The sequence below is a fragment of the Excalfactoria chinensis genome, chromosome 3, assembly GCF_039878825.1.
Source record: "Excalfactoria chinensis isolate bCotChi1 chromosome 3, bCotChi1.hap2, whole genome shotgun sequence".
Classification (NCBI taxonomy): domain Eukaryota; kingdom Metazoa; phylum Chordata; class Aves; order Galliformes; family Phasianidae; genus Excalfactoria; species Excalfactoria chinensis.
This window is the reverse complement of record NC_092827.1, coordinates 35,539,159-35,559,337: the sequence shown is the minus strand read 5'-3', so window position 1 is coordinate 35,559,337 and position 20,179 is coordinate 35,539,159. Positions and strand designations below refer to the sequence as shown.

The following is a 20,179-nucleotide window of genomic DNA, read 5'->3' as shown; positions in this document are numbered from 1 at the left end:
TAACCGTAAGACATAAAGACTGTAGAGATAATTTTATACTAGTGAGCTGGATCTAAATCTTTACCATTTACCACCTACTGCTTTGCAGCATTAGTTTAGCTAGATTAAGTATTCTGTGAATTGCTAGATATTTAACTAGCTAAAAGTAGACTTGGAACATTATAATGTTTCAGCAGGAGGCCTGTTTTTTTTTTTTTTTGTTTGTTTGTTTTTTGTTTTTTTTTTGCCACTTAGCTATTCAGAGTGCTACTTTGTCTAGCGTCAATTAATGTAAAAGTGATGGATGAATAGCTTTTAGGTAAAAAATTAAAGTTGTGTGTTCATTCATTAAAAATATCTGGATTTTAAAGTGACCTATGCATATTAAGATAACAAATGTATGGGCTGCTTTTTCTCTCTAAAACAGCATGGATAATGCCAGGCAAGATTCCCACGCAGTAGAACAAGGCTGACATCATTAAATATTTAACATAATCTTTAACATGATTTTTATTTAGTCCAAGTGGTCCTATCCAAACAGATGGGAAGTAAATATTGTCCATGTACCATTCCCAACAAGTGATTTGTATGTGCCTGTGAAATTTGTATGTTATTTTGAAAAACAAATATATTTGATAGAATAGGTGTTTGAGATCACCACATGCAAGCAGAGAACATTCTGGAAACATTCAATGTGTTTCCTATGTGAACCCAATCTGACACATCTACATTTAGCCATGTCAACTTTTTAACTGTCTGTACAATCAAGTGAGTGTTGATTACCTCTCAAAGCTGATTCATTTCATTTGTTACTGACATTTATGAAATATCTTTATTGGGAATACTGAGAAACTAGGTGACAAAGCTGATATTAATTATCAAACTTTTGGATGGTCAGGGAAAAATGAGAAATCTACTATGGTAATTGGGATGTTTCTGATAATCAGGATATGACCATCTTTTTCAGCTACTCACTAACCTTTGCTGCTCTCTTCTCATAACTCTCTTTATCAGAGGGATGATTAAATTACTTGCTGTGTGGTTTAACAGAGAAAGTAACTGCCTTTTTCTTTATTTGTTAGGCATTTTTATTAAGTGAAAGGAAGCAAATTTACTGATGCTGTTCTTTCGTGTAAGTCTGTGGTTGTCTGCATAGCATGGATATGCTGTCCACAATGGCAGAGCTAAACATTCTTAAGCAAATGCTTCCCTTCCCTTCCCTTCCCTTCCCTTCCCTTCCCTTCCCTTCCCTTCCCTTCCCTTCCCTTCCCTTCCCTTCCCTTCCCTTCCCTTCCCTTCCCTTCCCTTCCCTTCCCTTCCCTTCCCTTCCCTTCCCTTCCCTTCCCTTCCCTTCCCTTCCCTTCCCTTCCCTTCCCTTCCCTTCCCTTTCCTTTCCAGAAGCTTAAAACAGGAACTCTAGCTTTGTAACCATGACCTGTATTTCTTGCTACATTTATAGCATAATTTGATTCATTTCTATTCTTGCACGGTACTAGATCTGGGTCCTGGTGCCCCACCATGTTTATGCTCTTGTTTACGTTTACTTCTGTAACAGCTCCAGATCTTATGGCTAGAGATAATACAACATTATCAGCCACCATTCTTCAACTTGTACATAGTTTTATCATTTTCTTTGCAAGTTTTCTGTTGTGGTGCACTTCAACTAATTGTAACTATAATTTTGATGTGATAAATTTACTGTTGCAGTAGTAACAATTACAAATACACGGGTTGGAAAGAACATTGGCAGTGCAGATCAGCGAGAAAGAAGAAAAAAATATATCCAATACTTTAAGTAATGCTTATAAATCCTTAAATTTTCCAAAATCTGATGTTTGAAAAACATATGTTTAGCCCTATTAATGATAAAATTATACTTTTCTACCTGAAGAACTCCACATTTTATCATAGCACCATTGGCTAGAAGAGCAATCAATTTATAGTACAGAATTGAATGGCTTACAGAGGACAAATGGGAAAAATAATCATGTCGTACTAGAAGATTAATGCATGGGTCCTACGATAATCCAGTGGGCCATTACACTGATATACTGTCTCTATGAAGTGGTTGTTCTTCTGGAATAATTTTGCTTTGATAAGTGTGAATGGTCAGAAAGAGCAAGAATATTGACAAGACCTGTACTAAAATTGAGCTAGGAAGAAATTATTTTTAGTGTTGCTCAGTTTTCATTCATTTTTTCTCAAAGTTGTTCATCTGGTAAGCTAAATAGCCTAATAACTTGTTATGTAAATAATCATCTGAGTCTCTCATGAGATAAAATGTCACAGATCCATCTATCACTGGACAAGGCATGGCCTGGCCTATTACATCCTACTTCACCTCAGCTACCTCCTGTTCCTGCACTTAGCAGTTACACCTCACTATGTTCCTATAATAGTTTCCTTCTCCTCCCTGTACTTTGCCCCCTATTTGTCATTGCTAAAGAATGAGCTTTCAAATGCAGATTATGGTTCAAGTTACTAGTGAAACTCAAATGGGGAAAGGAATATATGGAAAGATCTGGAACTTGTTTTCTTCCTCCTTTCTGTTTTGGGTCTGTTCACGTCTCCTGACTAACAAGAGGTTTTTTTTTGTTTGTTTGTTTTTTTTTGATTTTATTTTATTTTATTTTTTTTGTTTGCAGAAGCAATTTTAAACACAGAGTAGGTACAGAGATAAAGCAAAATAGGACATAATAAATGCTCAAGTTTCTTTAAATTAATTTAAACATATTGAGAAAATATGCAAACAAATTTTCTTCATTGCTTTGGAAGTTCTGTGAAAATTTCATTGATATTTTCCCTCTCCTTTTTCCATGCTCAGACTGTATTAAGTTGCAGGCTAGATAGTAAGACATGTTAAGCTGAGCAATCTTCACTGCTGGACAGTTTTCTAGTAAAGTCTACCAGTTTTCAGCTGACTGAACTTGACATTCTTCTCTTGTTACATTTTCTTTAAGAAAAAGCAAATCATTAAAAGTAAAATGTTGTATCCCTGTGTAGTCCAAGCTTCTATTGTACTAAAGAGAAAATGTCAAATGAGTGGGGTCTCAGAGGTGGCAGATACGGTTAGTCACAGAGGATAAGTGTCATAGCCTATTGGTTCTGCTATGACAATCAGCAACTCTGATTAACAGTGTAGGTAATTACAATGATATATTTAACAATGCAGTAAGATGAATGTGAAGAACAGAACTTACCCTCTCATTTTCTTTTAAATTCTTCTAAGTACTATTGAACACAGAAATATTTAGAAGTCTATCCCAAAAATTTGTTCCTGTGGGAACTTCCTTTTTTTTTTTTTTTTTTTTTTTTTTTTTTTTTTTTTTATGCTAAGCTCTAAATTCTTTGGAGGCAGCAGATTTTCTTTTACCTATAGTTTTCTATTGTCTGGAAGCACAATTACTAAACAGATGAAATTGAATCATAAATGCTGAAGGAAAAGTGTGAAAACAGAACAATTACTGCAACACAGTGGAATGATGCACACAGCCAGAACTTTAAAATGAGGGGATATACATAGTATTAATGGGAATAAGAAAAGGAGTGGATAGAGGAGATATGTTTTTTTATTCTGCTTCTAATCAAGAATATTATAAAAGTAAATAAAACCTGAAAAAGAAATACACATTTGATTTCAAATTTTTAGAATATAGTAGTCAAATATCAATGTGAATTTTATTAAATGTTCTATTCTTAACACATCCAGGAATCTTAATTCTAACCTTTTTAAAGATAGCCATAGATAAACTCTCTTCAGAATAAAGAATAGATATATAAGTTTATTTTGAACATTTCTGACACTGAAGTAATCTCTGCTGTAAGCACACAGAAACACAAGATAATTTCTAGAGATCTTGCCAGCCTAAAAAATAATATGATGATAAATGTGCATTTTTATGCACATACATATGTTTCAATAATTGAAATACTTTTGCAACTGTTTGAACTAGTGCATTAAATATCCTGACTTGGCAAACACCTCATATCAACACATGAACTTTTCTAGGACCATTTTTGTATTAAGGAAAGATGTTTCTGACCGCCATCTTTAATGTTAAACATTTTTTAAGCATTTCTCATGTTGGGAAACTGCAACTATTAAGGCAGTTTGTGGGGGGAAAATATAAAAGTGATATTAAAGATATTTTATTCTTAAGATCTGCAGACTCAGTGTATACAGATAATATCAGACTTACTGGAGTTTTCAGCTGTTCTCTTACACTTAAAATCTGATGATATGCTGTACACTGCAGTTCCTGCAGTATTACACTTAGAAAGATGCTCATCATTAAAACATTCATTGCTTTTTAAAAAATGATGGAAAATTGACAGCATTTCTTTAAAGTTCAGAGTCCTCATAGCTACTCAACTCTTAAACTGATACTCAGACAAATTGCTTGTTTTTTTCCAAATTTTAATATAGAATCATAGAATCACAAATTTGGAAAGGACCTACAAGATCATCTAGCCCAACTGTCCTCCCATTACCATAGCTACAGCAAACCAATAAACAGAATCTTGTAGTTCCTCATCCTCATCTTGAACACTACCAGGGATGGGGACTCCACCACCTCCCTGGGCAGCCATCCCAGTGCCTGACCACTCTCTGAGAGAAAAAGTTCTTTCTTATGTCTAGTCTAAACCTCTTCTGGTACAACTTGGGTCCCATTTGTTGCCTAGGAGGAGAGGCCAAGTCCCTCCTCATCACAGCCTCCCTTCAGGAAGTTGTAGTGTGTGAAGAGGTCTCCCCTGAGTCTCCTCTTCTCCTGACTGAGCAATCCCAGATCCCTGAGCCACTCCCCATAAGACTTGTGCTCCAGACCCTTCACCCCATAACCTTTTTTCAGACTACCTCTCCTTAAGTGAAATAATATTTCAAGTTAAACTATGCTATTTTCAAATTGCTGTTAAAGATTAGATTTACATAATGTTCATTTTAAGCACAGTATTTTATTAGTAATTCTAACACATACCATATAAACCTTGGAGTGGCAAAGAAGGGCATATTTTAAAAATTACTATGAAAGGTTTTTGAGTATTGAAAAATTAATAGAAAATGTTGAAAAATTTGAGATGCTCATAGAAGAGACCTAACGTGTTTATCTGGAAAGTCTTAATTAAACATGTGGAAATGTACTCAGCTAGCAAGAGACATCCATGAAGGATGTTATAATGTGGTTTCCCTGGGCATATTTCCTCTCAGAATTGCAATCTTGTTAGTACGTGAGATGTAATTCAGATGCTCAAAAGAAAAGTTAGACTTTTTCTTCAACTTATCTCAGTCACAAATCAATTTCAACTAAAACCTGGGTAAGAGAATCTTCTCTGAATGTCATCTCTCTGTACCATTGCAAGAATTACTGGAAAAAGCTAAGTTTGTTTTCTTATTTACAGTTCAGGGAATAGCACTGTATTAACAGGAAAGATTAAGAACACTTTTTAAATGCAATTTATACACAAATTGAGTAGTTTTCTGACATATTAAATTGAGCAAAATAGAATGAATGTACTCTTTGTAATAGTTTAAATCCCTGAGCAGATAGTTATAATCGTCAGCCAACCATTGGCAAGTTTCTGAATAGAACTTTTTTATTTCCCCCTAGGAGTTTCAAAAAAATCATTTTGCAGTAATGTAAATCATTTTTAAAAAGATAATTTAAAATAAATTATTTTTATTATAATTAAATAATATTTAATTTTAATTTTAACATCACATCAAGCAAAATAAATAAATAAATAAATAAATAAATAAATAAAGTTGGTTAAGATACTGAACACCAGACCCAGTACTGAACCATGAGGTACACCACTTGGCACTAGTCGCTATCTGACTTGGAGCCACTTACCACCTCTCTCTGGGTACAATCTGGTAACCAGTTCCTTATCCATCCAATGGTCCACCCATCAAATTCATATCTTTCCAGTTTGGAGAGAAGGGTGTTATGGAGGAGCTGTGTCAAAGACCTTCCTGAAGTCCAGACAGTGACATTAGTGGCCTGTCTTTCCTTTGTCTGTTGAAAAGTCATGAAATGTAGCTTGAAAAATTTTGTGACCACCATCATATTTCCAAATTAAGAATAAGTCTCTCTGTGCAACGGAATTTTCGATTTCTTTAAAATGCAGCTGTGTGTATAGATAGAGACTGAACTGGATTTAATATACTTTGCCCTCTGAACACTTTCAGCCCAGAATACTAACTTTAACATAAATTGTATTTATTAAAATAATCATTGCCCATAAATTAAATTAATACATGTCTTATTGGTACATGAAAGCTTATGTACCTCAAAGGTGGCAATCAGTGCTTACTTAAAATAGAAAGTTCCTCATAACAGTTCTCCGTGTCAGGATTGCCAGTTCTCTTTAAAGCAGATGTGTGCAGATTTTAAGATGATAAATGAAGTATTAAAAATAGCTATTTCAGGCAGATATTCTAATCATTCTGATCTTCAGCTACAGTGAATCAAACATTTCACCTGGGGCAAATTTCAGTAGGAATCATAAGCTTCTAATGGCCATGTTTTTTGCCTAACTCAGAAATATCAAACTGAAGACTGTATTTGCATATAAAAACTGACTGTGATGAAAATCACTAAAACCAGTGAAAAATGTTACTTATCAGCCCCTGTGAATTTTAATTGGCTTTTTAAGACTAAAAATACGAAAAAAGTCTGCAGTAAAAGATATTATTTGAAAATGATAAATACTGAAAAGATATAGCTGACACGAGGAAGTAAGAATAGACACTGTAATTGGATACCAGGTCATGAATGAGAAAAAAAAAAAGATATGAGAGATTAAATGCCTCATGGAGGAAAAATGAGGCCTGAGAGAAAGAAGGAGAGTCTAAATGCGAAAATGAGATTGCATTACTGTAACCTGTCTTGAAAGGCTTGAGCAGCAGAGATAGAGGGCTGCTGCTCTCTTAATAACCTGACTAGTTTCTCTCTTCCATTCATCTATGTTATTTTCCCTAGTAAGCTAGATAAAGCAAGAAAAACATGCAAAAAATCTTCCTTTCCTACCCCTCCCACCAAAATGTAAAATAAAATAAAATACATTAAAAAAGAAAAAAAGAGGAAAGAAAAAATGGAAGAAAAAATTAAAAAAAAATATGGGAGGAGCAGTGTGAGGCTTGGGAGGCTATGTGCTGGAAGAATGCAACTATGCTCAATGTGTTACAGATATAAACTGCACTTCTTTAGGAAACAACAGTTTTCATTACGTCCATCTTTGCTGGATTCATCCATATCAGGCACATATGTGGCTAAGGTATGTTAACCAGACAGATGCGAGGCCAAAACACCAACATCCTTTAATGTCTGTATGGTACAGGCATAGCTTTAATTCAGACTGGTTGGTATTTGACACTACCCTGAACAGACTAAAGGTATTTCCCTTTGGGAAGTGTGAATGAAATAAAGTTTTGGGGAATGACAGAGAATTCTGTTAGAAGAAGCTGAACCCTGCTGTTCCATTTTCTGAAGGCAACTGAGACAGAGCTTTGGCTCATTCTGAGTCTGGGAGATGGCAAGTGACTGCCTCAGGATCACAGTCAGGCTCCACATTCTACAGAACTCGGAAGAGACGTTTACACAGATTCCTACCTTGTTATCCAGGACATAGAAGAATCTTTGCCAAATCATTCCACTACAGAAACAGGTGTTATATTTAATTAGGAATTTGGTGGATTTTTTTAATATATTTTTTTGTCACGGTTTGATGATTTTTGGTTACCGGTATTCCACATCATATCATGTAGTGCACTGGGAGTTAAAGTATTAATGCTCCAGTTCCTGGTACTTGCCTGGAGGAGAAGAACTACATTCCCCGGGGGACTTTGTGGTCAGTCCTGGCAAGGTCACCTGATTGGGCTTTTCATCTCGGAGCTCCTCTCCTTCAGCTCTCCTCGCCGCTGCCCATCCTGACTGTGTGCATTTCTTCAGTATCAGTGTAAGGCCTTCAGCTGTTTGGACAGTCTTTCTCTCATTATATTTGATTTATTGGCTTCAATTCTATTGTATTATAGTGCATTATCTTGCATTCCAATACCATATTCAGTAAATTAGTTTGTTTCTTCTCAGATCGTTGACACTGTTTTGAATCATTTTGGGGTCCCCTGTTTCCCTTTTCTGGAGGCGTGGATTTTGCAAAATCCCTCCACCCCATTAGTCATGGAACTAGGCAGGATCAGCCTGTAAACTGTTGACATTTTTAAAAGAGAATTAAAAAATGGCAAATGATACTAACTTTCTAATCCTTTAAAATCCTCATTTGCTTGTCACATAGGTGGATGCAGCTCCTGGATTCAATGTGTTTCCACTCCTGTTAGACCTAAGCATCATCACTCTTTTTGCCAGCATCTGGCATATACCTTCAAACTAGAATTTTTCTTCTAAATAGGGTTCTCATTTCGTGCTACTTTCCCAAGTGTCTCTATGCTCATCAGTCAAATGTCTGAAGTATCCTACCCTAGTAGAGGGTTCACACCTACAGGCCTTTTCATACAAGAACACTGTCCCTAGCAAGTAGGTTGGCAGTTGATCAGTCATTCACTGCAAACAATAGCTCTAAGGATTCTCAATGGAAAAGCTACACTAATGAGATTAAGATACTTTCACCATGGCTGGATGTAGTATATCAGTTTTTTTTATAACTTAAATCTTCTTTGATGCAACACACTTTATTTCTGTGTGTGCAAATATAAAATTAATTTTGGAGATTTCATTTTTTAATTCATTTTGCCCAGTCAATACTACATGTTATTACTGTGCACATGAAATTGTTGATAATCCATATGACGAACCTGTTAGAAATGTTTCTACAGAAAATTGCTTTTCATGTCATTTTGTAAGAAGAAAACAAACTGTTTTTTGTATTTATGAGTAAACTTATCAAAAACACGATTCATAGAATCATAGAATCATAGAATGGCTTGGGTTGGAGACAGAAGTTGGTGATATGGCAGTAGAGGCTGAACCTTCCTGACAATATTCCACCACATTTTGTTGCTGTGTGACAGATGGCAGCAAAGGGACAGTCTGACAAAATGGCATCTGGCATGGAAGTGTGTATGAAGCAAATCTGTGTCACTGAATTCCTCCATGCAGGAAACAGGTACCCACAGACTTTCATTAGTTCTTTCTGAACACTGATAGAAACCAAATAGTGGATGTTCATACTGTGAGGTCATGCATTTCAGCAGTGGGGACAGTGAAAGTGAGTTGCCTCTGGTGGTGCGATTTTTGTAAGTAAGGCATGCAAGGTTTTCTTCATTCCTGGCAAAAATGCATGACTGATGGTATTGACTATGCTGGAAAACAGTGTTTTGGAGCTGAGAATTTGGTCTTTCTAATAATGTTATTGCTGTCTTTGTATCTATTGCAGTTTTCATAGAAATAAATAGGAGGCACTACTTTCAGAGACCTACATAATAATGGTTTCAATTGAGCTCAGAAGTCAGTGCTAAGATTTCCACTGATTTAGATGAATTTTGACTTTTGCCCTGAAATCAAGTTCTGTTATATATATTTCTCTATGCAAAAAAAACTCAAACACTTTTTGTTGTTTTATGAGAGATGCAAATGTTCTTGACATCAGTTTCTGTTTCTATTCACAGACATGCTATGTGTCATAAGACTACATAAGACTTTCCTTTTCTAGCCTTCTCAATGTATTATCAGGAAAACAAAAATCATGATGATATTACTAAGCGATATATACATAATCTACATATAGAATGTTCCTCTTGATTTTCCATATTTCAATGGCATGCTAAGAAAAGGCACAACAAGTCTGAAAAAGAAAAGAATGAAGAAAAAGAAAGAAAATCTAAATCATAAAGTTTTCATTCTCTAAGTTAAAGATTAGGCTTCATTTCTTTGAATTCCAAAGTACTTTTTATCTTAATTGTCGTGGGTTAGCCTAAAACCTACCTGCACCCATGACAGGGGGGCAGTCGGCCCGCAGGCCGCTGGCCCAGAAGGAAAAGAAAAACAGGGAAAAGGAAATAAATACAGCGGCAGCGATCTAAGGAGGCACACTTATTTACTAAATACTATATCGGAATACAGAATAACACAATATAATACAATATAATTGGAATTAAAGCTAACGAATCGAGTAAAATAAGAGAGAGTGAGTTCCGAAACCGAGAGGCCTACTGTAACTTTAGGCGAAACAGCTGGAACGCTCCCACACGGCTCTCCCCCTGGCTGGCAGGATCCAAGAGAGCGAGTCCAGCACTGAAGTGAGATTATATAGTCCTGGTCATATGACTGACCGTGGTGCTCCCTGGGACATGTAGTCTTCTTTCTGTGAGCAGCCGATTCGTCAAAATTATCTATGCTTAACATGATGTTATGATGTGGAATACTGATAGCAAAATTACAACATTGCAAAACCATGACATTCCACCCCTTATTCTACATCATTACATTATGCTTATTACACACACACACACATATATAGTTGTGAGCAATCAGCAACCTTATGTTCTTAACAATTTATATCTATTTTCATGCAAATCCTTAGGCTGAAAATAAAACTTTATAACTTAACACCCTATTATTTACTAAGTTGAGGAAATTGTATTCAAGAATTCTGATACTCAGGCCACTAAAAAGTGAAAATCATAACAATTTGTGTATTGAAATGTATAAAACTCAAACTAATGAAAATTTATTATCTAAATTTAAACATACTTGGAGATGGGCAATTAAAAAAATTCTTACCAAATTTCATTTACATAATACTTCTCAAATTCAAGGTTCTGACAAAAGGAGGACTAGGCTTAAATGAAATCCCCTACAAAAGGGGGATCTTCATTGAACATGAAGAAAGCCAGAGTAGGAGGGCTTTAACAGAGAAAATGTCCATTCATAAGGCACTTCTGGAAAATTTTGGCATTGATCACTGTCTTGTTACAAGCACAGTTTGCTTGACATTAATGAATTTTTGCACTTAATTTCTTTCATATCAGAAGTCCTAGAAGAGCATGGAGGATAGAAAATATTACATTGCAATGTATTCATATTTTCAGGCTTTTCACTTGCTTCCAACTCTGTTACCTCTGTCATTAAAAAAAATAATAATTAAATTCATCTAGAAAAACTGAATAATGAAACCCTTTTATCAAACAAAGTTTAAATGAATGTAAAAATATAAGTGACATTTAATCACTTTTGTTGTTTATATATTATAAATAGCTGTCAAAATGTAATTATGTTTTTGTCAATCAATACACAAATTCATTGAGCCTATGCAAAAGTGTGTATTGTTATGAAGGTATATATATATAAATATAAACGCGTCTTCACAAAATAATGAAGAGACAATCAAACTTTTAATCCCAATATTTCTTAATTAAAATATTTGTTACTATAATGATTTTATCCCAATGTGAAGGAATGTTGTAAGATCTTAAGGGGATAAAAGTGTTCTTTTCCTCCATTTGTTAGTTCAATTGATTTTAATTAACATGAATAAAAAGCATGGGTGGGAACCTGAAATGCAAACAACATGAATCTTGATTATTATTTTCTTTAATTATATCATATCCCTTTAGCCCAGGCAGAGAGGCCTGGGAATCATCAAGCATGATCCCAAGAGAAAGAGATCAGCATTGCTTGTATTATGAAACTTAATACATGCTTTCAGATTGCTTGTAAAGTCTTTCCAACATGAATTAAATCTTGAAGTGCTCAAAAAAGTATTTCGTTAGTTTTTAGGTCATTTTAAATAGATCTTATTTCCTGACCAATATCCTCACATTTATTGGTATACCCATGTGCCCTGTTTAAGATATGTATATTTTTCTTATATTTTCTCTTTCTGATTTGCAGTGTGATGCATGAAACAGATAAAATGGGATGAGATCACCCTCTGCTTGCTATTGTAACTTCACAAAATTGTATTTCAGTTAAATAGATTTGGCATCGTTTCACAGGAAAGCTATTTATCTTGCTATGCCAGGAAAAAAAAGATTTCATAGAGAAATTTCCCTTACATGAAGTCAGTGGGTGTTGCTGTTATCAAAAGTTTGTCAGCCATCAGTTGACAATTATGATATTGCATAGCAATTCTTGCAGCAAAAACTATGCCCTAATGAAAACTACCATGCCACCTTAACATAAAATTTATTTTATTTTATTTTATTTTATTTTATTTTATTTTATTTTATTTTATTTTATTTTATTTTATTTTATTTTATTTTTTAGTGAAAAACTACAATTTGTTCATAATGCATATGTATTTCATTTAAAAACAAAAGGACTAAAAATCTTTGCTAGTAGCGTCTTCCAATGACAGTTATAGATCTATATTACACTTTTTTCCATTATTCTTCAGGTCTTTACAGAGTTGAAATTATTCAGCCCTTCTCATAATTCCTCACAGTTACCACTGCTTACTAATGTTAAGAATGTGTTTGTTTTGTTTTGTTTTGCTTCCTGAAAAAATCATCATCAGCTTTTGTGATCTTACAGGGATCAGAAAGCCTTTATTTTTTTCCTCAGTCTGTTGTTGCAATCTCAATTAGAATAAATATGACATTCCAAGACAAAATTTCATGAAAGAATATGCAATGGAACACTTCAAGGGAACATGAGCCTAGGTGACCAAGGCACTTGTAATGACTGCACTGACTGTCCTCTAATTCTATGATTTAAATATTTTGTCATCAGGCTGCAAACAAGTTTCAGTTCCATCTTTACTAAACTCCAGTACTATGGTCCTTTCAACTATCTCCAAGTCTTGATAATATTTCTATGCATTTTCAGGTTATCTGCTCTATTTACAAAAACAAAGAAACAAACAAAGAAAACAAAACAAACAAAATCCTACTCAAAAATACACTTGGATAGACAACACATTTATTTCATTATAGAATATGCAAGTTAAAGTTGCACTTTAACAGCTGCCAAAATATTCATTTCTTAAAAATAAATAAATAAATAAATAAATAAATAGAAATCCCTTTGTCTTTCCTATCCACTACATAAAATGACTGTAGAAAAACTAAAATACCATTTTCTTGTACCTTTTTCTTTCATTTAAAATCAACTCGACATCTACTGGCTCTACAGAAAGGAACAAAGACAGCATTTGTTAAAAAAAATCATGTTATCCCAAAGCACTGGCAGTATATCAGTTCTTTCCTTGTTTAAGTCTTTTTGAATTCTGCCTTAAATAGAATCATAAAACGTCCTGGGTTGAAAAGGACCTCAAAGATCATTCAGTTTAACCCCCTGCCATTGGCAGGGCTGCAAACTACTAGATCAGACTTCCCAGAGACGCATCCAGCCTGGCCTTGAATGCATCCATGGATGGGGCATCTACGATCTCTCCAGAAAACCCATTCCCTATGCTCAGTATACACCCCTACATCAGTACAACTCCCAAGTATCTGAATATTCAGTTCCTTTCAAATCAGAGTCTGTAACTTCTGACATGTACTTCTCATAAAAACTCTCCAAGTTTAATCTTTCATATGAAGAAATGTGTAAAAATAAAGTGAAAAGAATGGAAGCCATTCAGAACAACCTCAACAGACTCGAGAGGTGGGCCCAGGTGAATTTAATGAGGTTCAACACAGCAAAGTGCAAGGTTTTGTGCTTGGGCTAGGGGAATCCCAGACATACATACAGACTGTATACTATACTGTGTCCAGGTTTGGAGCCCCCAATACAAAAAAGACAGGGAGCTGACAGAGTGAGGCCACAGAAGTGATCAGAGGGCTTGAGCACTCTCCCTACAAATACAAACTGAGGAAGCTGGGCTTTTTCAGCCAGGAGAAGAAAAGGCTGTGGGGGGGACCTCATTACAGCTTTCCAGTACTTGAAGGGAGCCTACAATCAACTCTTTAGAAGGGTAAATAGTGACAAGACAAGGGGAAATGGTTTAAAGTTGAAGGAGAGAAGATTTAGGCTGGATATCTTAGAGAAGTTCTTTACAGAGGGAGTGGTGAGGTGCTGGAACAGCCTGACCAAAGAGATGGGTGCCCCATTTCTAGAGGTGTTCAAAGCCCGGTTGGATGGGTCCCCGGGCAGCTTGGTCTAGTATTAGATATGGAGGTTGGTGGCCCTGCCTGCAGCAGGGGAGTTGGATCCTGATGATCTTTGAGGTCCCTTCCAACGATTCTATGATTCTATGATTCATTCTATTCTATTGACCACTATACCCTGGGTAGGATCTTACAACCAGTTCCTCATCCATCAAACAGCCTACTCATCAAATTCATGTCTTCCCAATTTAGAGAAGAGAAAGGTGTTGTTGGTCATAGTCTCGATGGCATTACTGAAGTCCAGAAAACACGTCAGTGGCCCTTACCTTGTCAAATGAAATAGTCACAGTAGAAGGCCACATCATTGTAGAAGGCCACTAGGTTGATCAAACAGGACCTCTTTGTATTAACTGCACTATTTCTTGAGTGAAGTAACAAGAAGGCTCTGGAAAGACCTCACTGTAGCTATCCTGTACCTCAAAGAAGCTTATAAGCCAGAAGGGGATCAACTTCTAACACAGTCTGACAGTGGTAGGACAAGGGGTTATGTCTTTAAACTAAAAGACAGTAATTTCAGTTTAGATGTCAAGAAGAAATGTTTTAGTCAGATAGTGGTGAGGAGTAGGAACAGGCTGCTCAGAAAGGTTGTGGATGCCCCATCTCTGGGCATTCAAGGCCAGGCTGGATGAGTGTTACCTTAATCAAGTAACCTTAAGGAATCACGTCCTTTGTAATGTGCTTCCGACGGCCCCGTGGCCAAGTTACGCACTGCTTACACCAATGTGGTGGGTGGTAAAATGGCGTTTAATTAACCTCGTGAGTCCCTTATATAGGGCTCCTATTTCATCTAATACATATGCATTACTGAGCATGGGAAGACCTATCGCGTTACAGCACGAGATCTCGCTGATGCCTAATACAACATTTCCCCCTCCCCATGCTCAATAAAGTCATGTCCCGTTACAACGCGAACGCTAGTCCTAAACCTAATATATAAAAATGTTAGTCTCCATATAAATCTAAAATATATAAGTTATCTAAAAAGTGAGGTAGACAAGCTACAATTCATGCAGAGGTAGGTAGTGCAATGTCTAATAATATTAGTGGTTTTCTAATTATTATATCCAAGGCATCTTGGGTTTATACAGTTCCTTCTTCTTCTTAAAGCTTATCATATATCCGTTGGCACTCCATTTTGTCATTAAATATTCTTTCTATCATACGCTGTAAACAACCCTGGATACATTGAAACACACAAGGTAGGCAAATCATTAAAGCTAAGAAAACTAAAATCCCTATAATTAATACTTTAAGAAACTGTTTAAGCCATGGGCCAATATTACCAAATAGTCCATCCAGCCAGCTGCCGAATGCATCATCAATTGCAATTTTCTTGGTATGCTCTTGCATCCACTCCAACTTCTTATGAATTGAATCACTGTGGTCGCTCAGATTGAAGCAGCACATCCCTTCAAAGTCCTTGCATCCGTGCCCTTGGGCCAGTAGCAGAAAGTCTATCGCAGCTCTGTTCTGGAGAACAGCATGTCTGATGTTATTAATGTCCATCAGGAGTTCCGACAAGACCATTGTGGTGACATTAGCTTCTTTCGCAGACCAACAAGCCAATCTCTCAATTTCTCTCAGCGCCTGGGCTGCAGCTACTCCTGGGGCTAAGATTGACGCAAAGATTCTGGCTGTGGGACCCCACAACTGAACCTCATCCCCACAATCCCGATCCAGATTTTTTATTGATCGTTTCTGGCGTTGCACTCGAACCATGCTTTTCATAACATTAATCACCGCAGAATGATTGGGAGCCAACAGTGTCAATTTTCCCAAATAACACGGACCCCCAACTGGATTCTTTGGTATCCCTTGCCAAGCTCTATCCCCACATATCAAGAATATACCCTTAGGAAGAGCTTTGGCTGTACCATTGCTCCATAATCCTTCCCCAGTCAAAGGTTCCTTCCGAGCACAACAACCAGAGCATGCTAGATTGTCAGGACCCCAATAGCATGAGATATTATAGTTGGACCCGTTAGGATGACGTACCACATGCTTCTGATTGTAAGAGAGCCAATTCCCACCCTCCTTTATGCAATGGTCTGCAAATGCATTCTCGGAGCCATCCCCGGAACAAGGACGAGAGAATCCCTCCACCCTTTCAGCAGAAAAACCACAATATGCCCCTGACAACCTATATGTGTCATATCGAATGGGGTTAACTAAAGTGAAAGTTTCGGATCCAATTCTTCTCTGTAATGGTGTCCTATTCCCAAGCAGGCCCTGCCATACCTTATGATTAGACAATTGACCCGGTGTCTTAAAACCCGAAAAATATAGACATCTAACTGGACGTTCCCACTTCTGAGTTTTCTTATTCCATGTTACATTACCGACTGATTGGGATCCAAGCAGCTGCAACTCTGGTGGATCCCATGGTAGGGAGGTATTCAAAGATCTAATAAGGCATGCAGACATTCTGGCCCAATGAGTGAAGTTAGACTCAAACGCCTTCATAAAGAAAACTGTGCTCACTGCATCTTTCTCGCATTTGTTCTTTCGCACATATCCGTTAAACTCCTCTGGGTCCCACCTGGGTACACCAATAAGGCATGTACTAAACGGTGATGAGGCTGACTGTAAACTCAGGCAGAAATCTTTCTGCCCAGTTCGATTAGACCATGTGACCCAAATATTTTCTGGTTGTGACATGAGATGAGCACCCTCTCCCCCTGTAACAAACACAAATACATAAAAACACACAACAAGCGATACAACAAATGTCCTTCTCGTAGGTACAAGCAGTGGTTCTTTATCTGTTCCTTTCTTCTTTCCTGAAGAGTCACTTCGCGGTTGCGGCTGGCGGGTTCCCATCATGACCCAGCTTCCCGCAGGCTTGGCATTTTTCTCTAACCTTATACCGTCTCTCTGGAGCTGTACACTGGTTCTTGTAATGACCTATCTGGCCACATTTAAAGCAGGGGTTCTTAGATTGATTATTTTGTGCGGTCATAACCGAAAGCCATGCCTTTGTCAGGCCATCACTGGGCAATGGTGTTGCTTGTTGTTTGTCCAGCACATACTTAATAATTTCACCCGGAGTCTCCAGATCATCAGGAGCCGCCCGAATGATATCTCTAATATTCTGATGAGACTTTTGCTTAAGACAATCTTTTATAACGGAAGATAATGCTTCCTTAGGTAGTTCTGATCCTTCTACTGCCTGTATCAATCGATTGGCAAATTCAGAGAATGTTTCTGAGGGACCCTGCTTTATCTCTGACCACGGGGAAACAGGTTCTGCTTTTCTTACAAAGTTTCTAAAAGCAGTAGAAGCCGCCCCCGTGGAGGCAAGTAATTCTCCCGGACGGAGGAGCCTAAGCTGCTTCTCTGCAGATCCAGCCAGATCTGCATCCGTTCCTAAAAGCCTCATTAAACTAGTTTTCGGATCTCCCTCCTTCCCATTCGCTGGGTGGTTCGGATCACAAGCAGTCTGTGCTACAACAGCCTTAAGTTGTACCGTCCACTCCTCCTTCCACACAGTAAACTGTACTGGTTCAAGGACAACTCTCATAAGGCTTTCAATATCATATGGCAGTAGGGGACCCGGGGCCATAAGAGCCTCAAAGGTACTCATAGTCATCGGGGACCTCAAGCCCTTTTTCTCAATTGCCTCTATAAACCGAGTCACTGCTTTCGCTTCCAAAGGCACCCAAACTGGTCCTTTCTTCTGGACGACTATCGGAAACACCGCCCAGTCCCGTTCCTTAAGCCCCAACCCTCTCATTGATTCACGGATATCCGACCAATCGGTGGGCTTGCGAGAATCCTCTCGCTCCTCCCTCCTCCGGGGAGACGCGACCAATTGGGTGGGGGTAGGCGGAACCTTTCGTTCCTCCTCTTTTTCCTCCCCCTTCTGGGGAGGCGGGACCGACAGGGCAGGGGTAGGCATTTCCTTTCTTTCCGTCCCTCTCTCCTCCCCCTTCTGGGGAAACGGGACCGGCAGGGTGGGGGCAGGCAATTCCTTTCTCTCCACCCCTCTCTCCTCCCCCTCCTCGGGAGATAAGACAAACGGGGTGGGGATAGGCAATTTTCTTTCCTCCGCTTTTTTCTCACCCTTCTCGGGACGAGATCCCTCCTCCGGAGGTGGGTCTGGGGGTGGCTCAACGCCTCCACGGCGCGCCTCCCCACACGACTCTCCCTCCCTCGGACAAATTCCATCCCCCTCAGGCGAATAAAAGCTTTGCAAAGAGGGGTATAGGCGGGGATAATATGGTGGCGCCTCCCCAGATGACACAACTTCCGCCTTCTCTTCCGGAGTTGTTTCGGGCGCGGCCATGGCCATTGTGAAAACGGCCGGCGTGGCCGGCGCCATTTTGGGTGCAGAGTCGCCGCCAGAAAGCGATTCCTCCGCACCCCCCGGGACCCCGGACGTCCCAGTATCCAGACCAAAAACCCCAGTCGCGATGGCCTGGACTTGTTTCTCCTCCTTAGCGGCTTTAAGAGCACCCAGGACCAAACCCCAGGTTTTTAACTCCTCCGCTTTATACTCGTGCATTGCTCTATGGAGCATGGCAGCGGTGAAAGAATCCCACCGCTCCGAATCGAGCAGATTACTAGGGGAGGGTAAAATCTGCGCCACCTCCAAACAGGAGATGACGGCAGCTATATCCTTCTTAGAAGGAACATTTCTAACGCAGTGAGTTTTACAAACTCGTGATACTACCTTAATGACGGAATCCATTGTTTTTTCTGGTGCGCGACACCGTACGTCCTTGCACCCTTTGTATATACTCGAGACCTGTAGTCCCGCAGTCTTCCACGGTCCTCGTTTTCTTACGACCGAACCGCAGGTAGCAGCTGCTTCAATTTCCGCCCACCGAGGCGCTTCTACGGGATCTAACCGTAGGACTTGCGTCCGCCACGCAGTTAGCCGTCGCACACTACCCCCAGGACGTGCCTCAGAGAGGGCACCAAATGTTACCTTAATCAAGTAACCTTAAGGAATCACGTCCTTTGTAATGTGCTTCCGACGGCCCCGTGGCCAAGTTACGCACTGCTTACACCAATGTGGTGGGTGGTAAAATGGCGTTTAATTAACCTCGTGAGTCCCTTATATAGGGCTCCTATTTCATCTAATACATATGCATTACTGAGCATGGGAAGACCTATCGCGTTACAGCACGAGATCTCGCTGATGCCTAATACAACAGATGAGATCCTGGTAAGCCTAATCTAGTGGTTGGTAACCCTCCCCAAAGTGGGGGCTGGAACTAGATGGTTTTTAAGATCCTCTCCAACCTAGGCCAATCAATGATATGATTTTCCGATCTATATTAAACAAGACTAGACCTTGCATTGACCTCTGGGGTACTCCACTTATTACTGGCTTCCAGTGAAACTTTATGCCTCTGATGTCTACTCCCTGGGCTTGGTCATTTAGCCAGTTTTCAGTCCATGTCACTGTCTCTTGTCCATCCCATACTTAAAGTCTCTCTGAGGATCTTAATGGGGACAATTTCAAAGGCTTGATGTCTGGAAAGATAATATCCTCTACTCTCCCCTCATTCATCAGAATGGTCAACACATCAGAGTTTCTGAAAACCAATAGGAATACTGTGATTGACTAGGATATGACTTGAACACTGATGTTTTTCATCTTGCAGTACTACTATACTCTGTTTTTATCTGTTCCAGATGTTTTCTCTACTTTTGATGCCAATTTCTAAGCATTTGTGATCAGCAAAGTTTTTAGGGCTACAATCCTTGACACTTAGGTTTTTCAGAATAACTGGTATTTTCTGCTACATACTGGTAATTATCTTTTTTTTTTTTTTTTTTTTTTTTTTTTGTCTTACTTGTTTTTCTAAGTGCAAAGTGAGTAGCTCCCTTGAATACTGGAGGTGGTTAAATTTCCTGCTATATACCTTTAACAGATTATCTTTTAATAACATATATATATATATATATATTTGACACTGTGTATTTGGTCAAATGGAAGGCTATTTCATTTTCTTTGGCAATGTGGCTTATACAGCTCTCTGCATTTTTTTTTTTTTTTATTTTTTTTTTTTGGCCTTTACTCTTCTATGTTAGTGTACCCAGAGGACTAAATTCAAGGAGCATGTACAGAAGTATCAAGTAAAACATATAACAGAAAGTGACTCACAGAGAATTTAGTGACCTTAA

At 38.3% G+C, this 20,179-nt stretch overlaps 1 protein-coding gene across 1 annotated transcript in view; it reads right to left on the bottom strand.

Annotated features, from left to right (window-relative positions):
- Nucleotides 1-14,736: 14,736 nt before the first annotated feature.
- The window catches only part of LOC140249911 (uncharacterized), a 54,289-nt gene continuing 48,846 nt past the window's right edge, over nt 14,737-20,179 (bottom strand). The window contains exons 2-3 of the mRNA XM_072332187.1: nt 16,384-18,988; nt 14,737-15,514 (exon numbers count right to left, since the gene is read on the bottom strand). Coding sequence (XP_072188288.1) covers nt 16,833-18,988 — 2,156 coding nt within the window. The 3' untranslated portion in view covers nt 14,737-15,514; nt 16,384-16,832. The remainder of the gene's footprint in view (nt 15,515-16,383; nt 18,989-20,179) is intronic.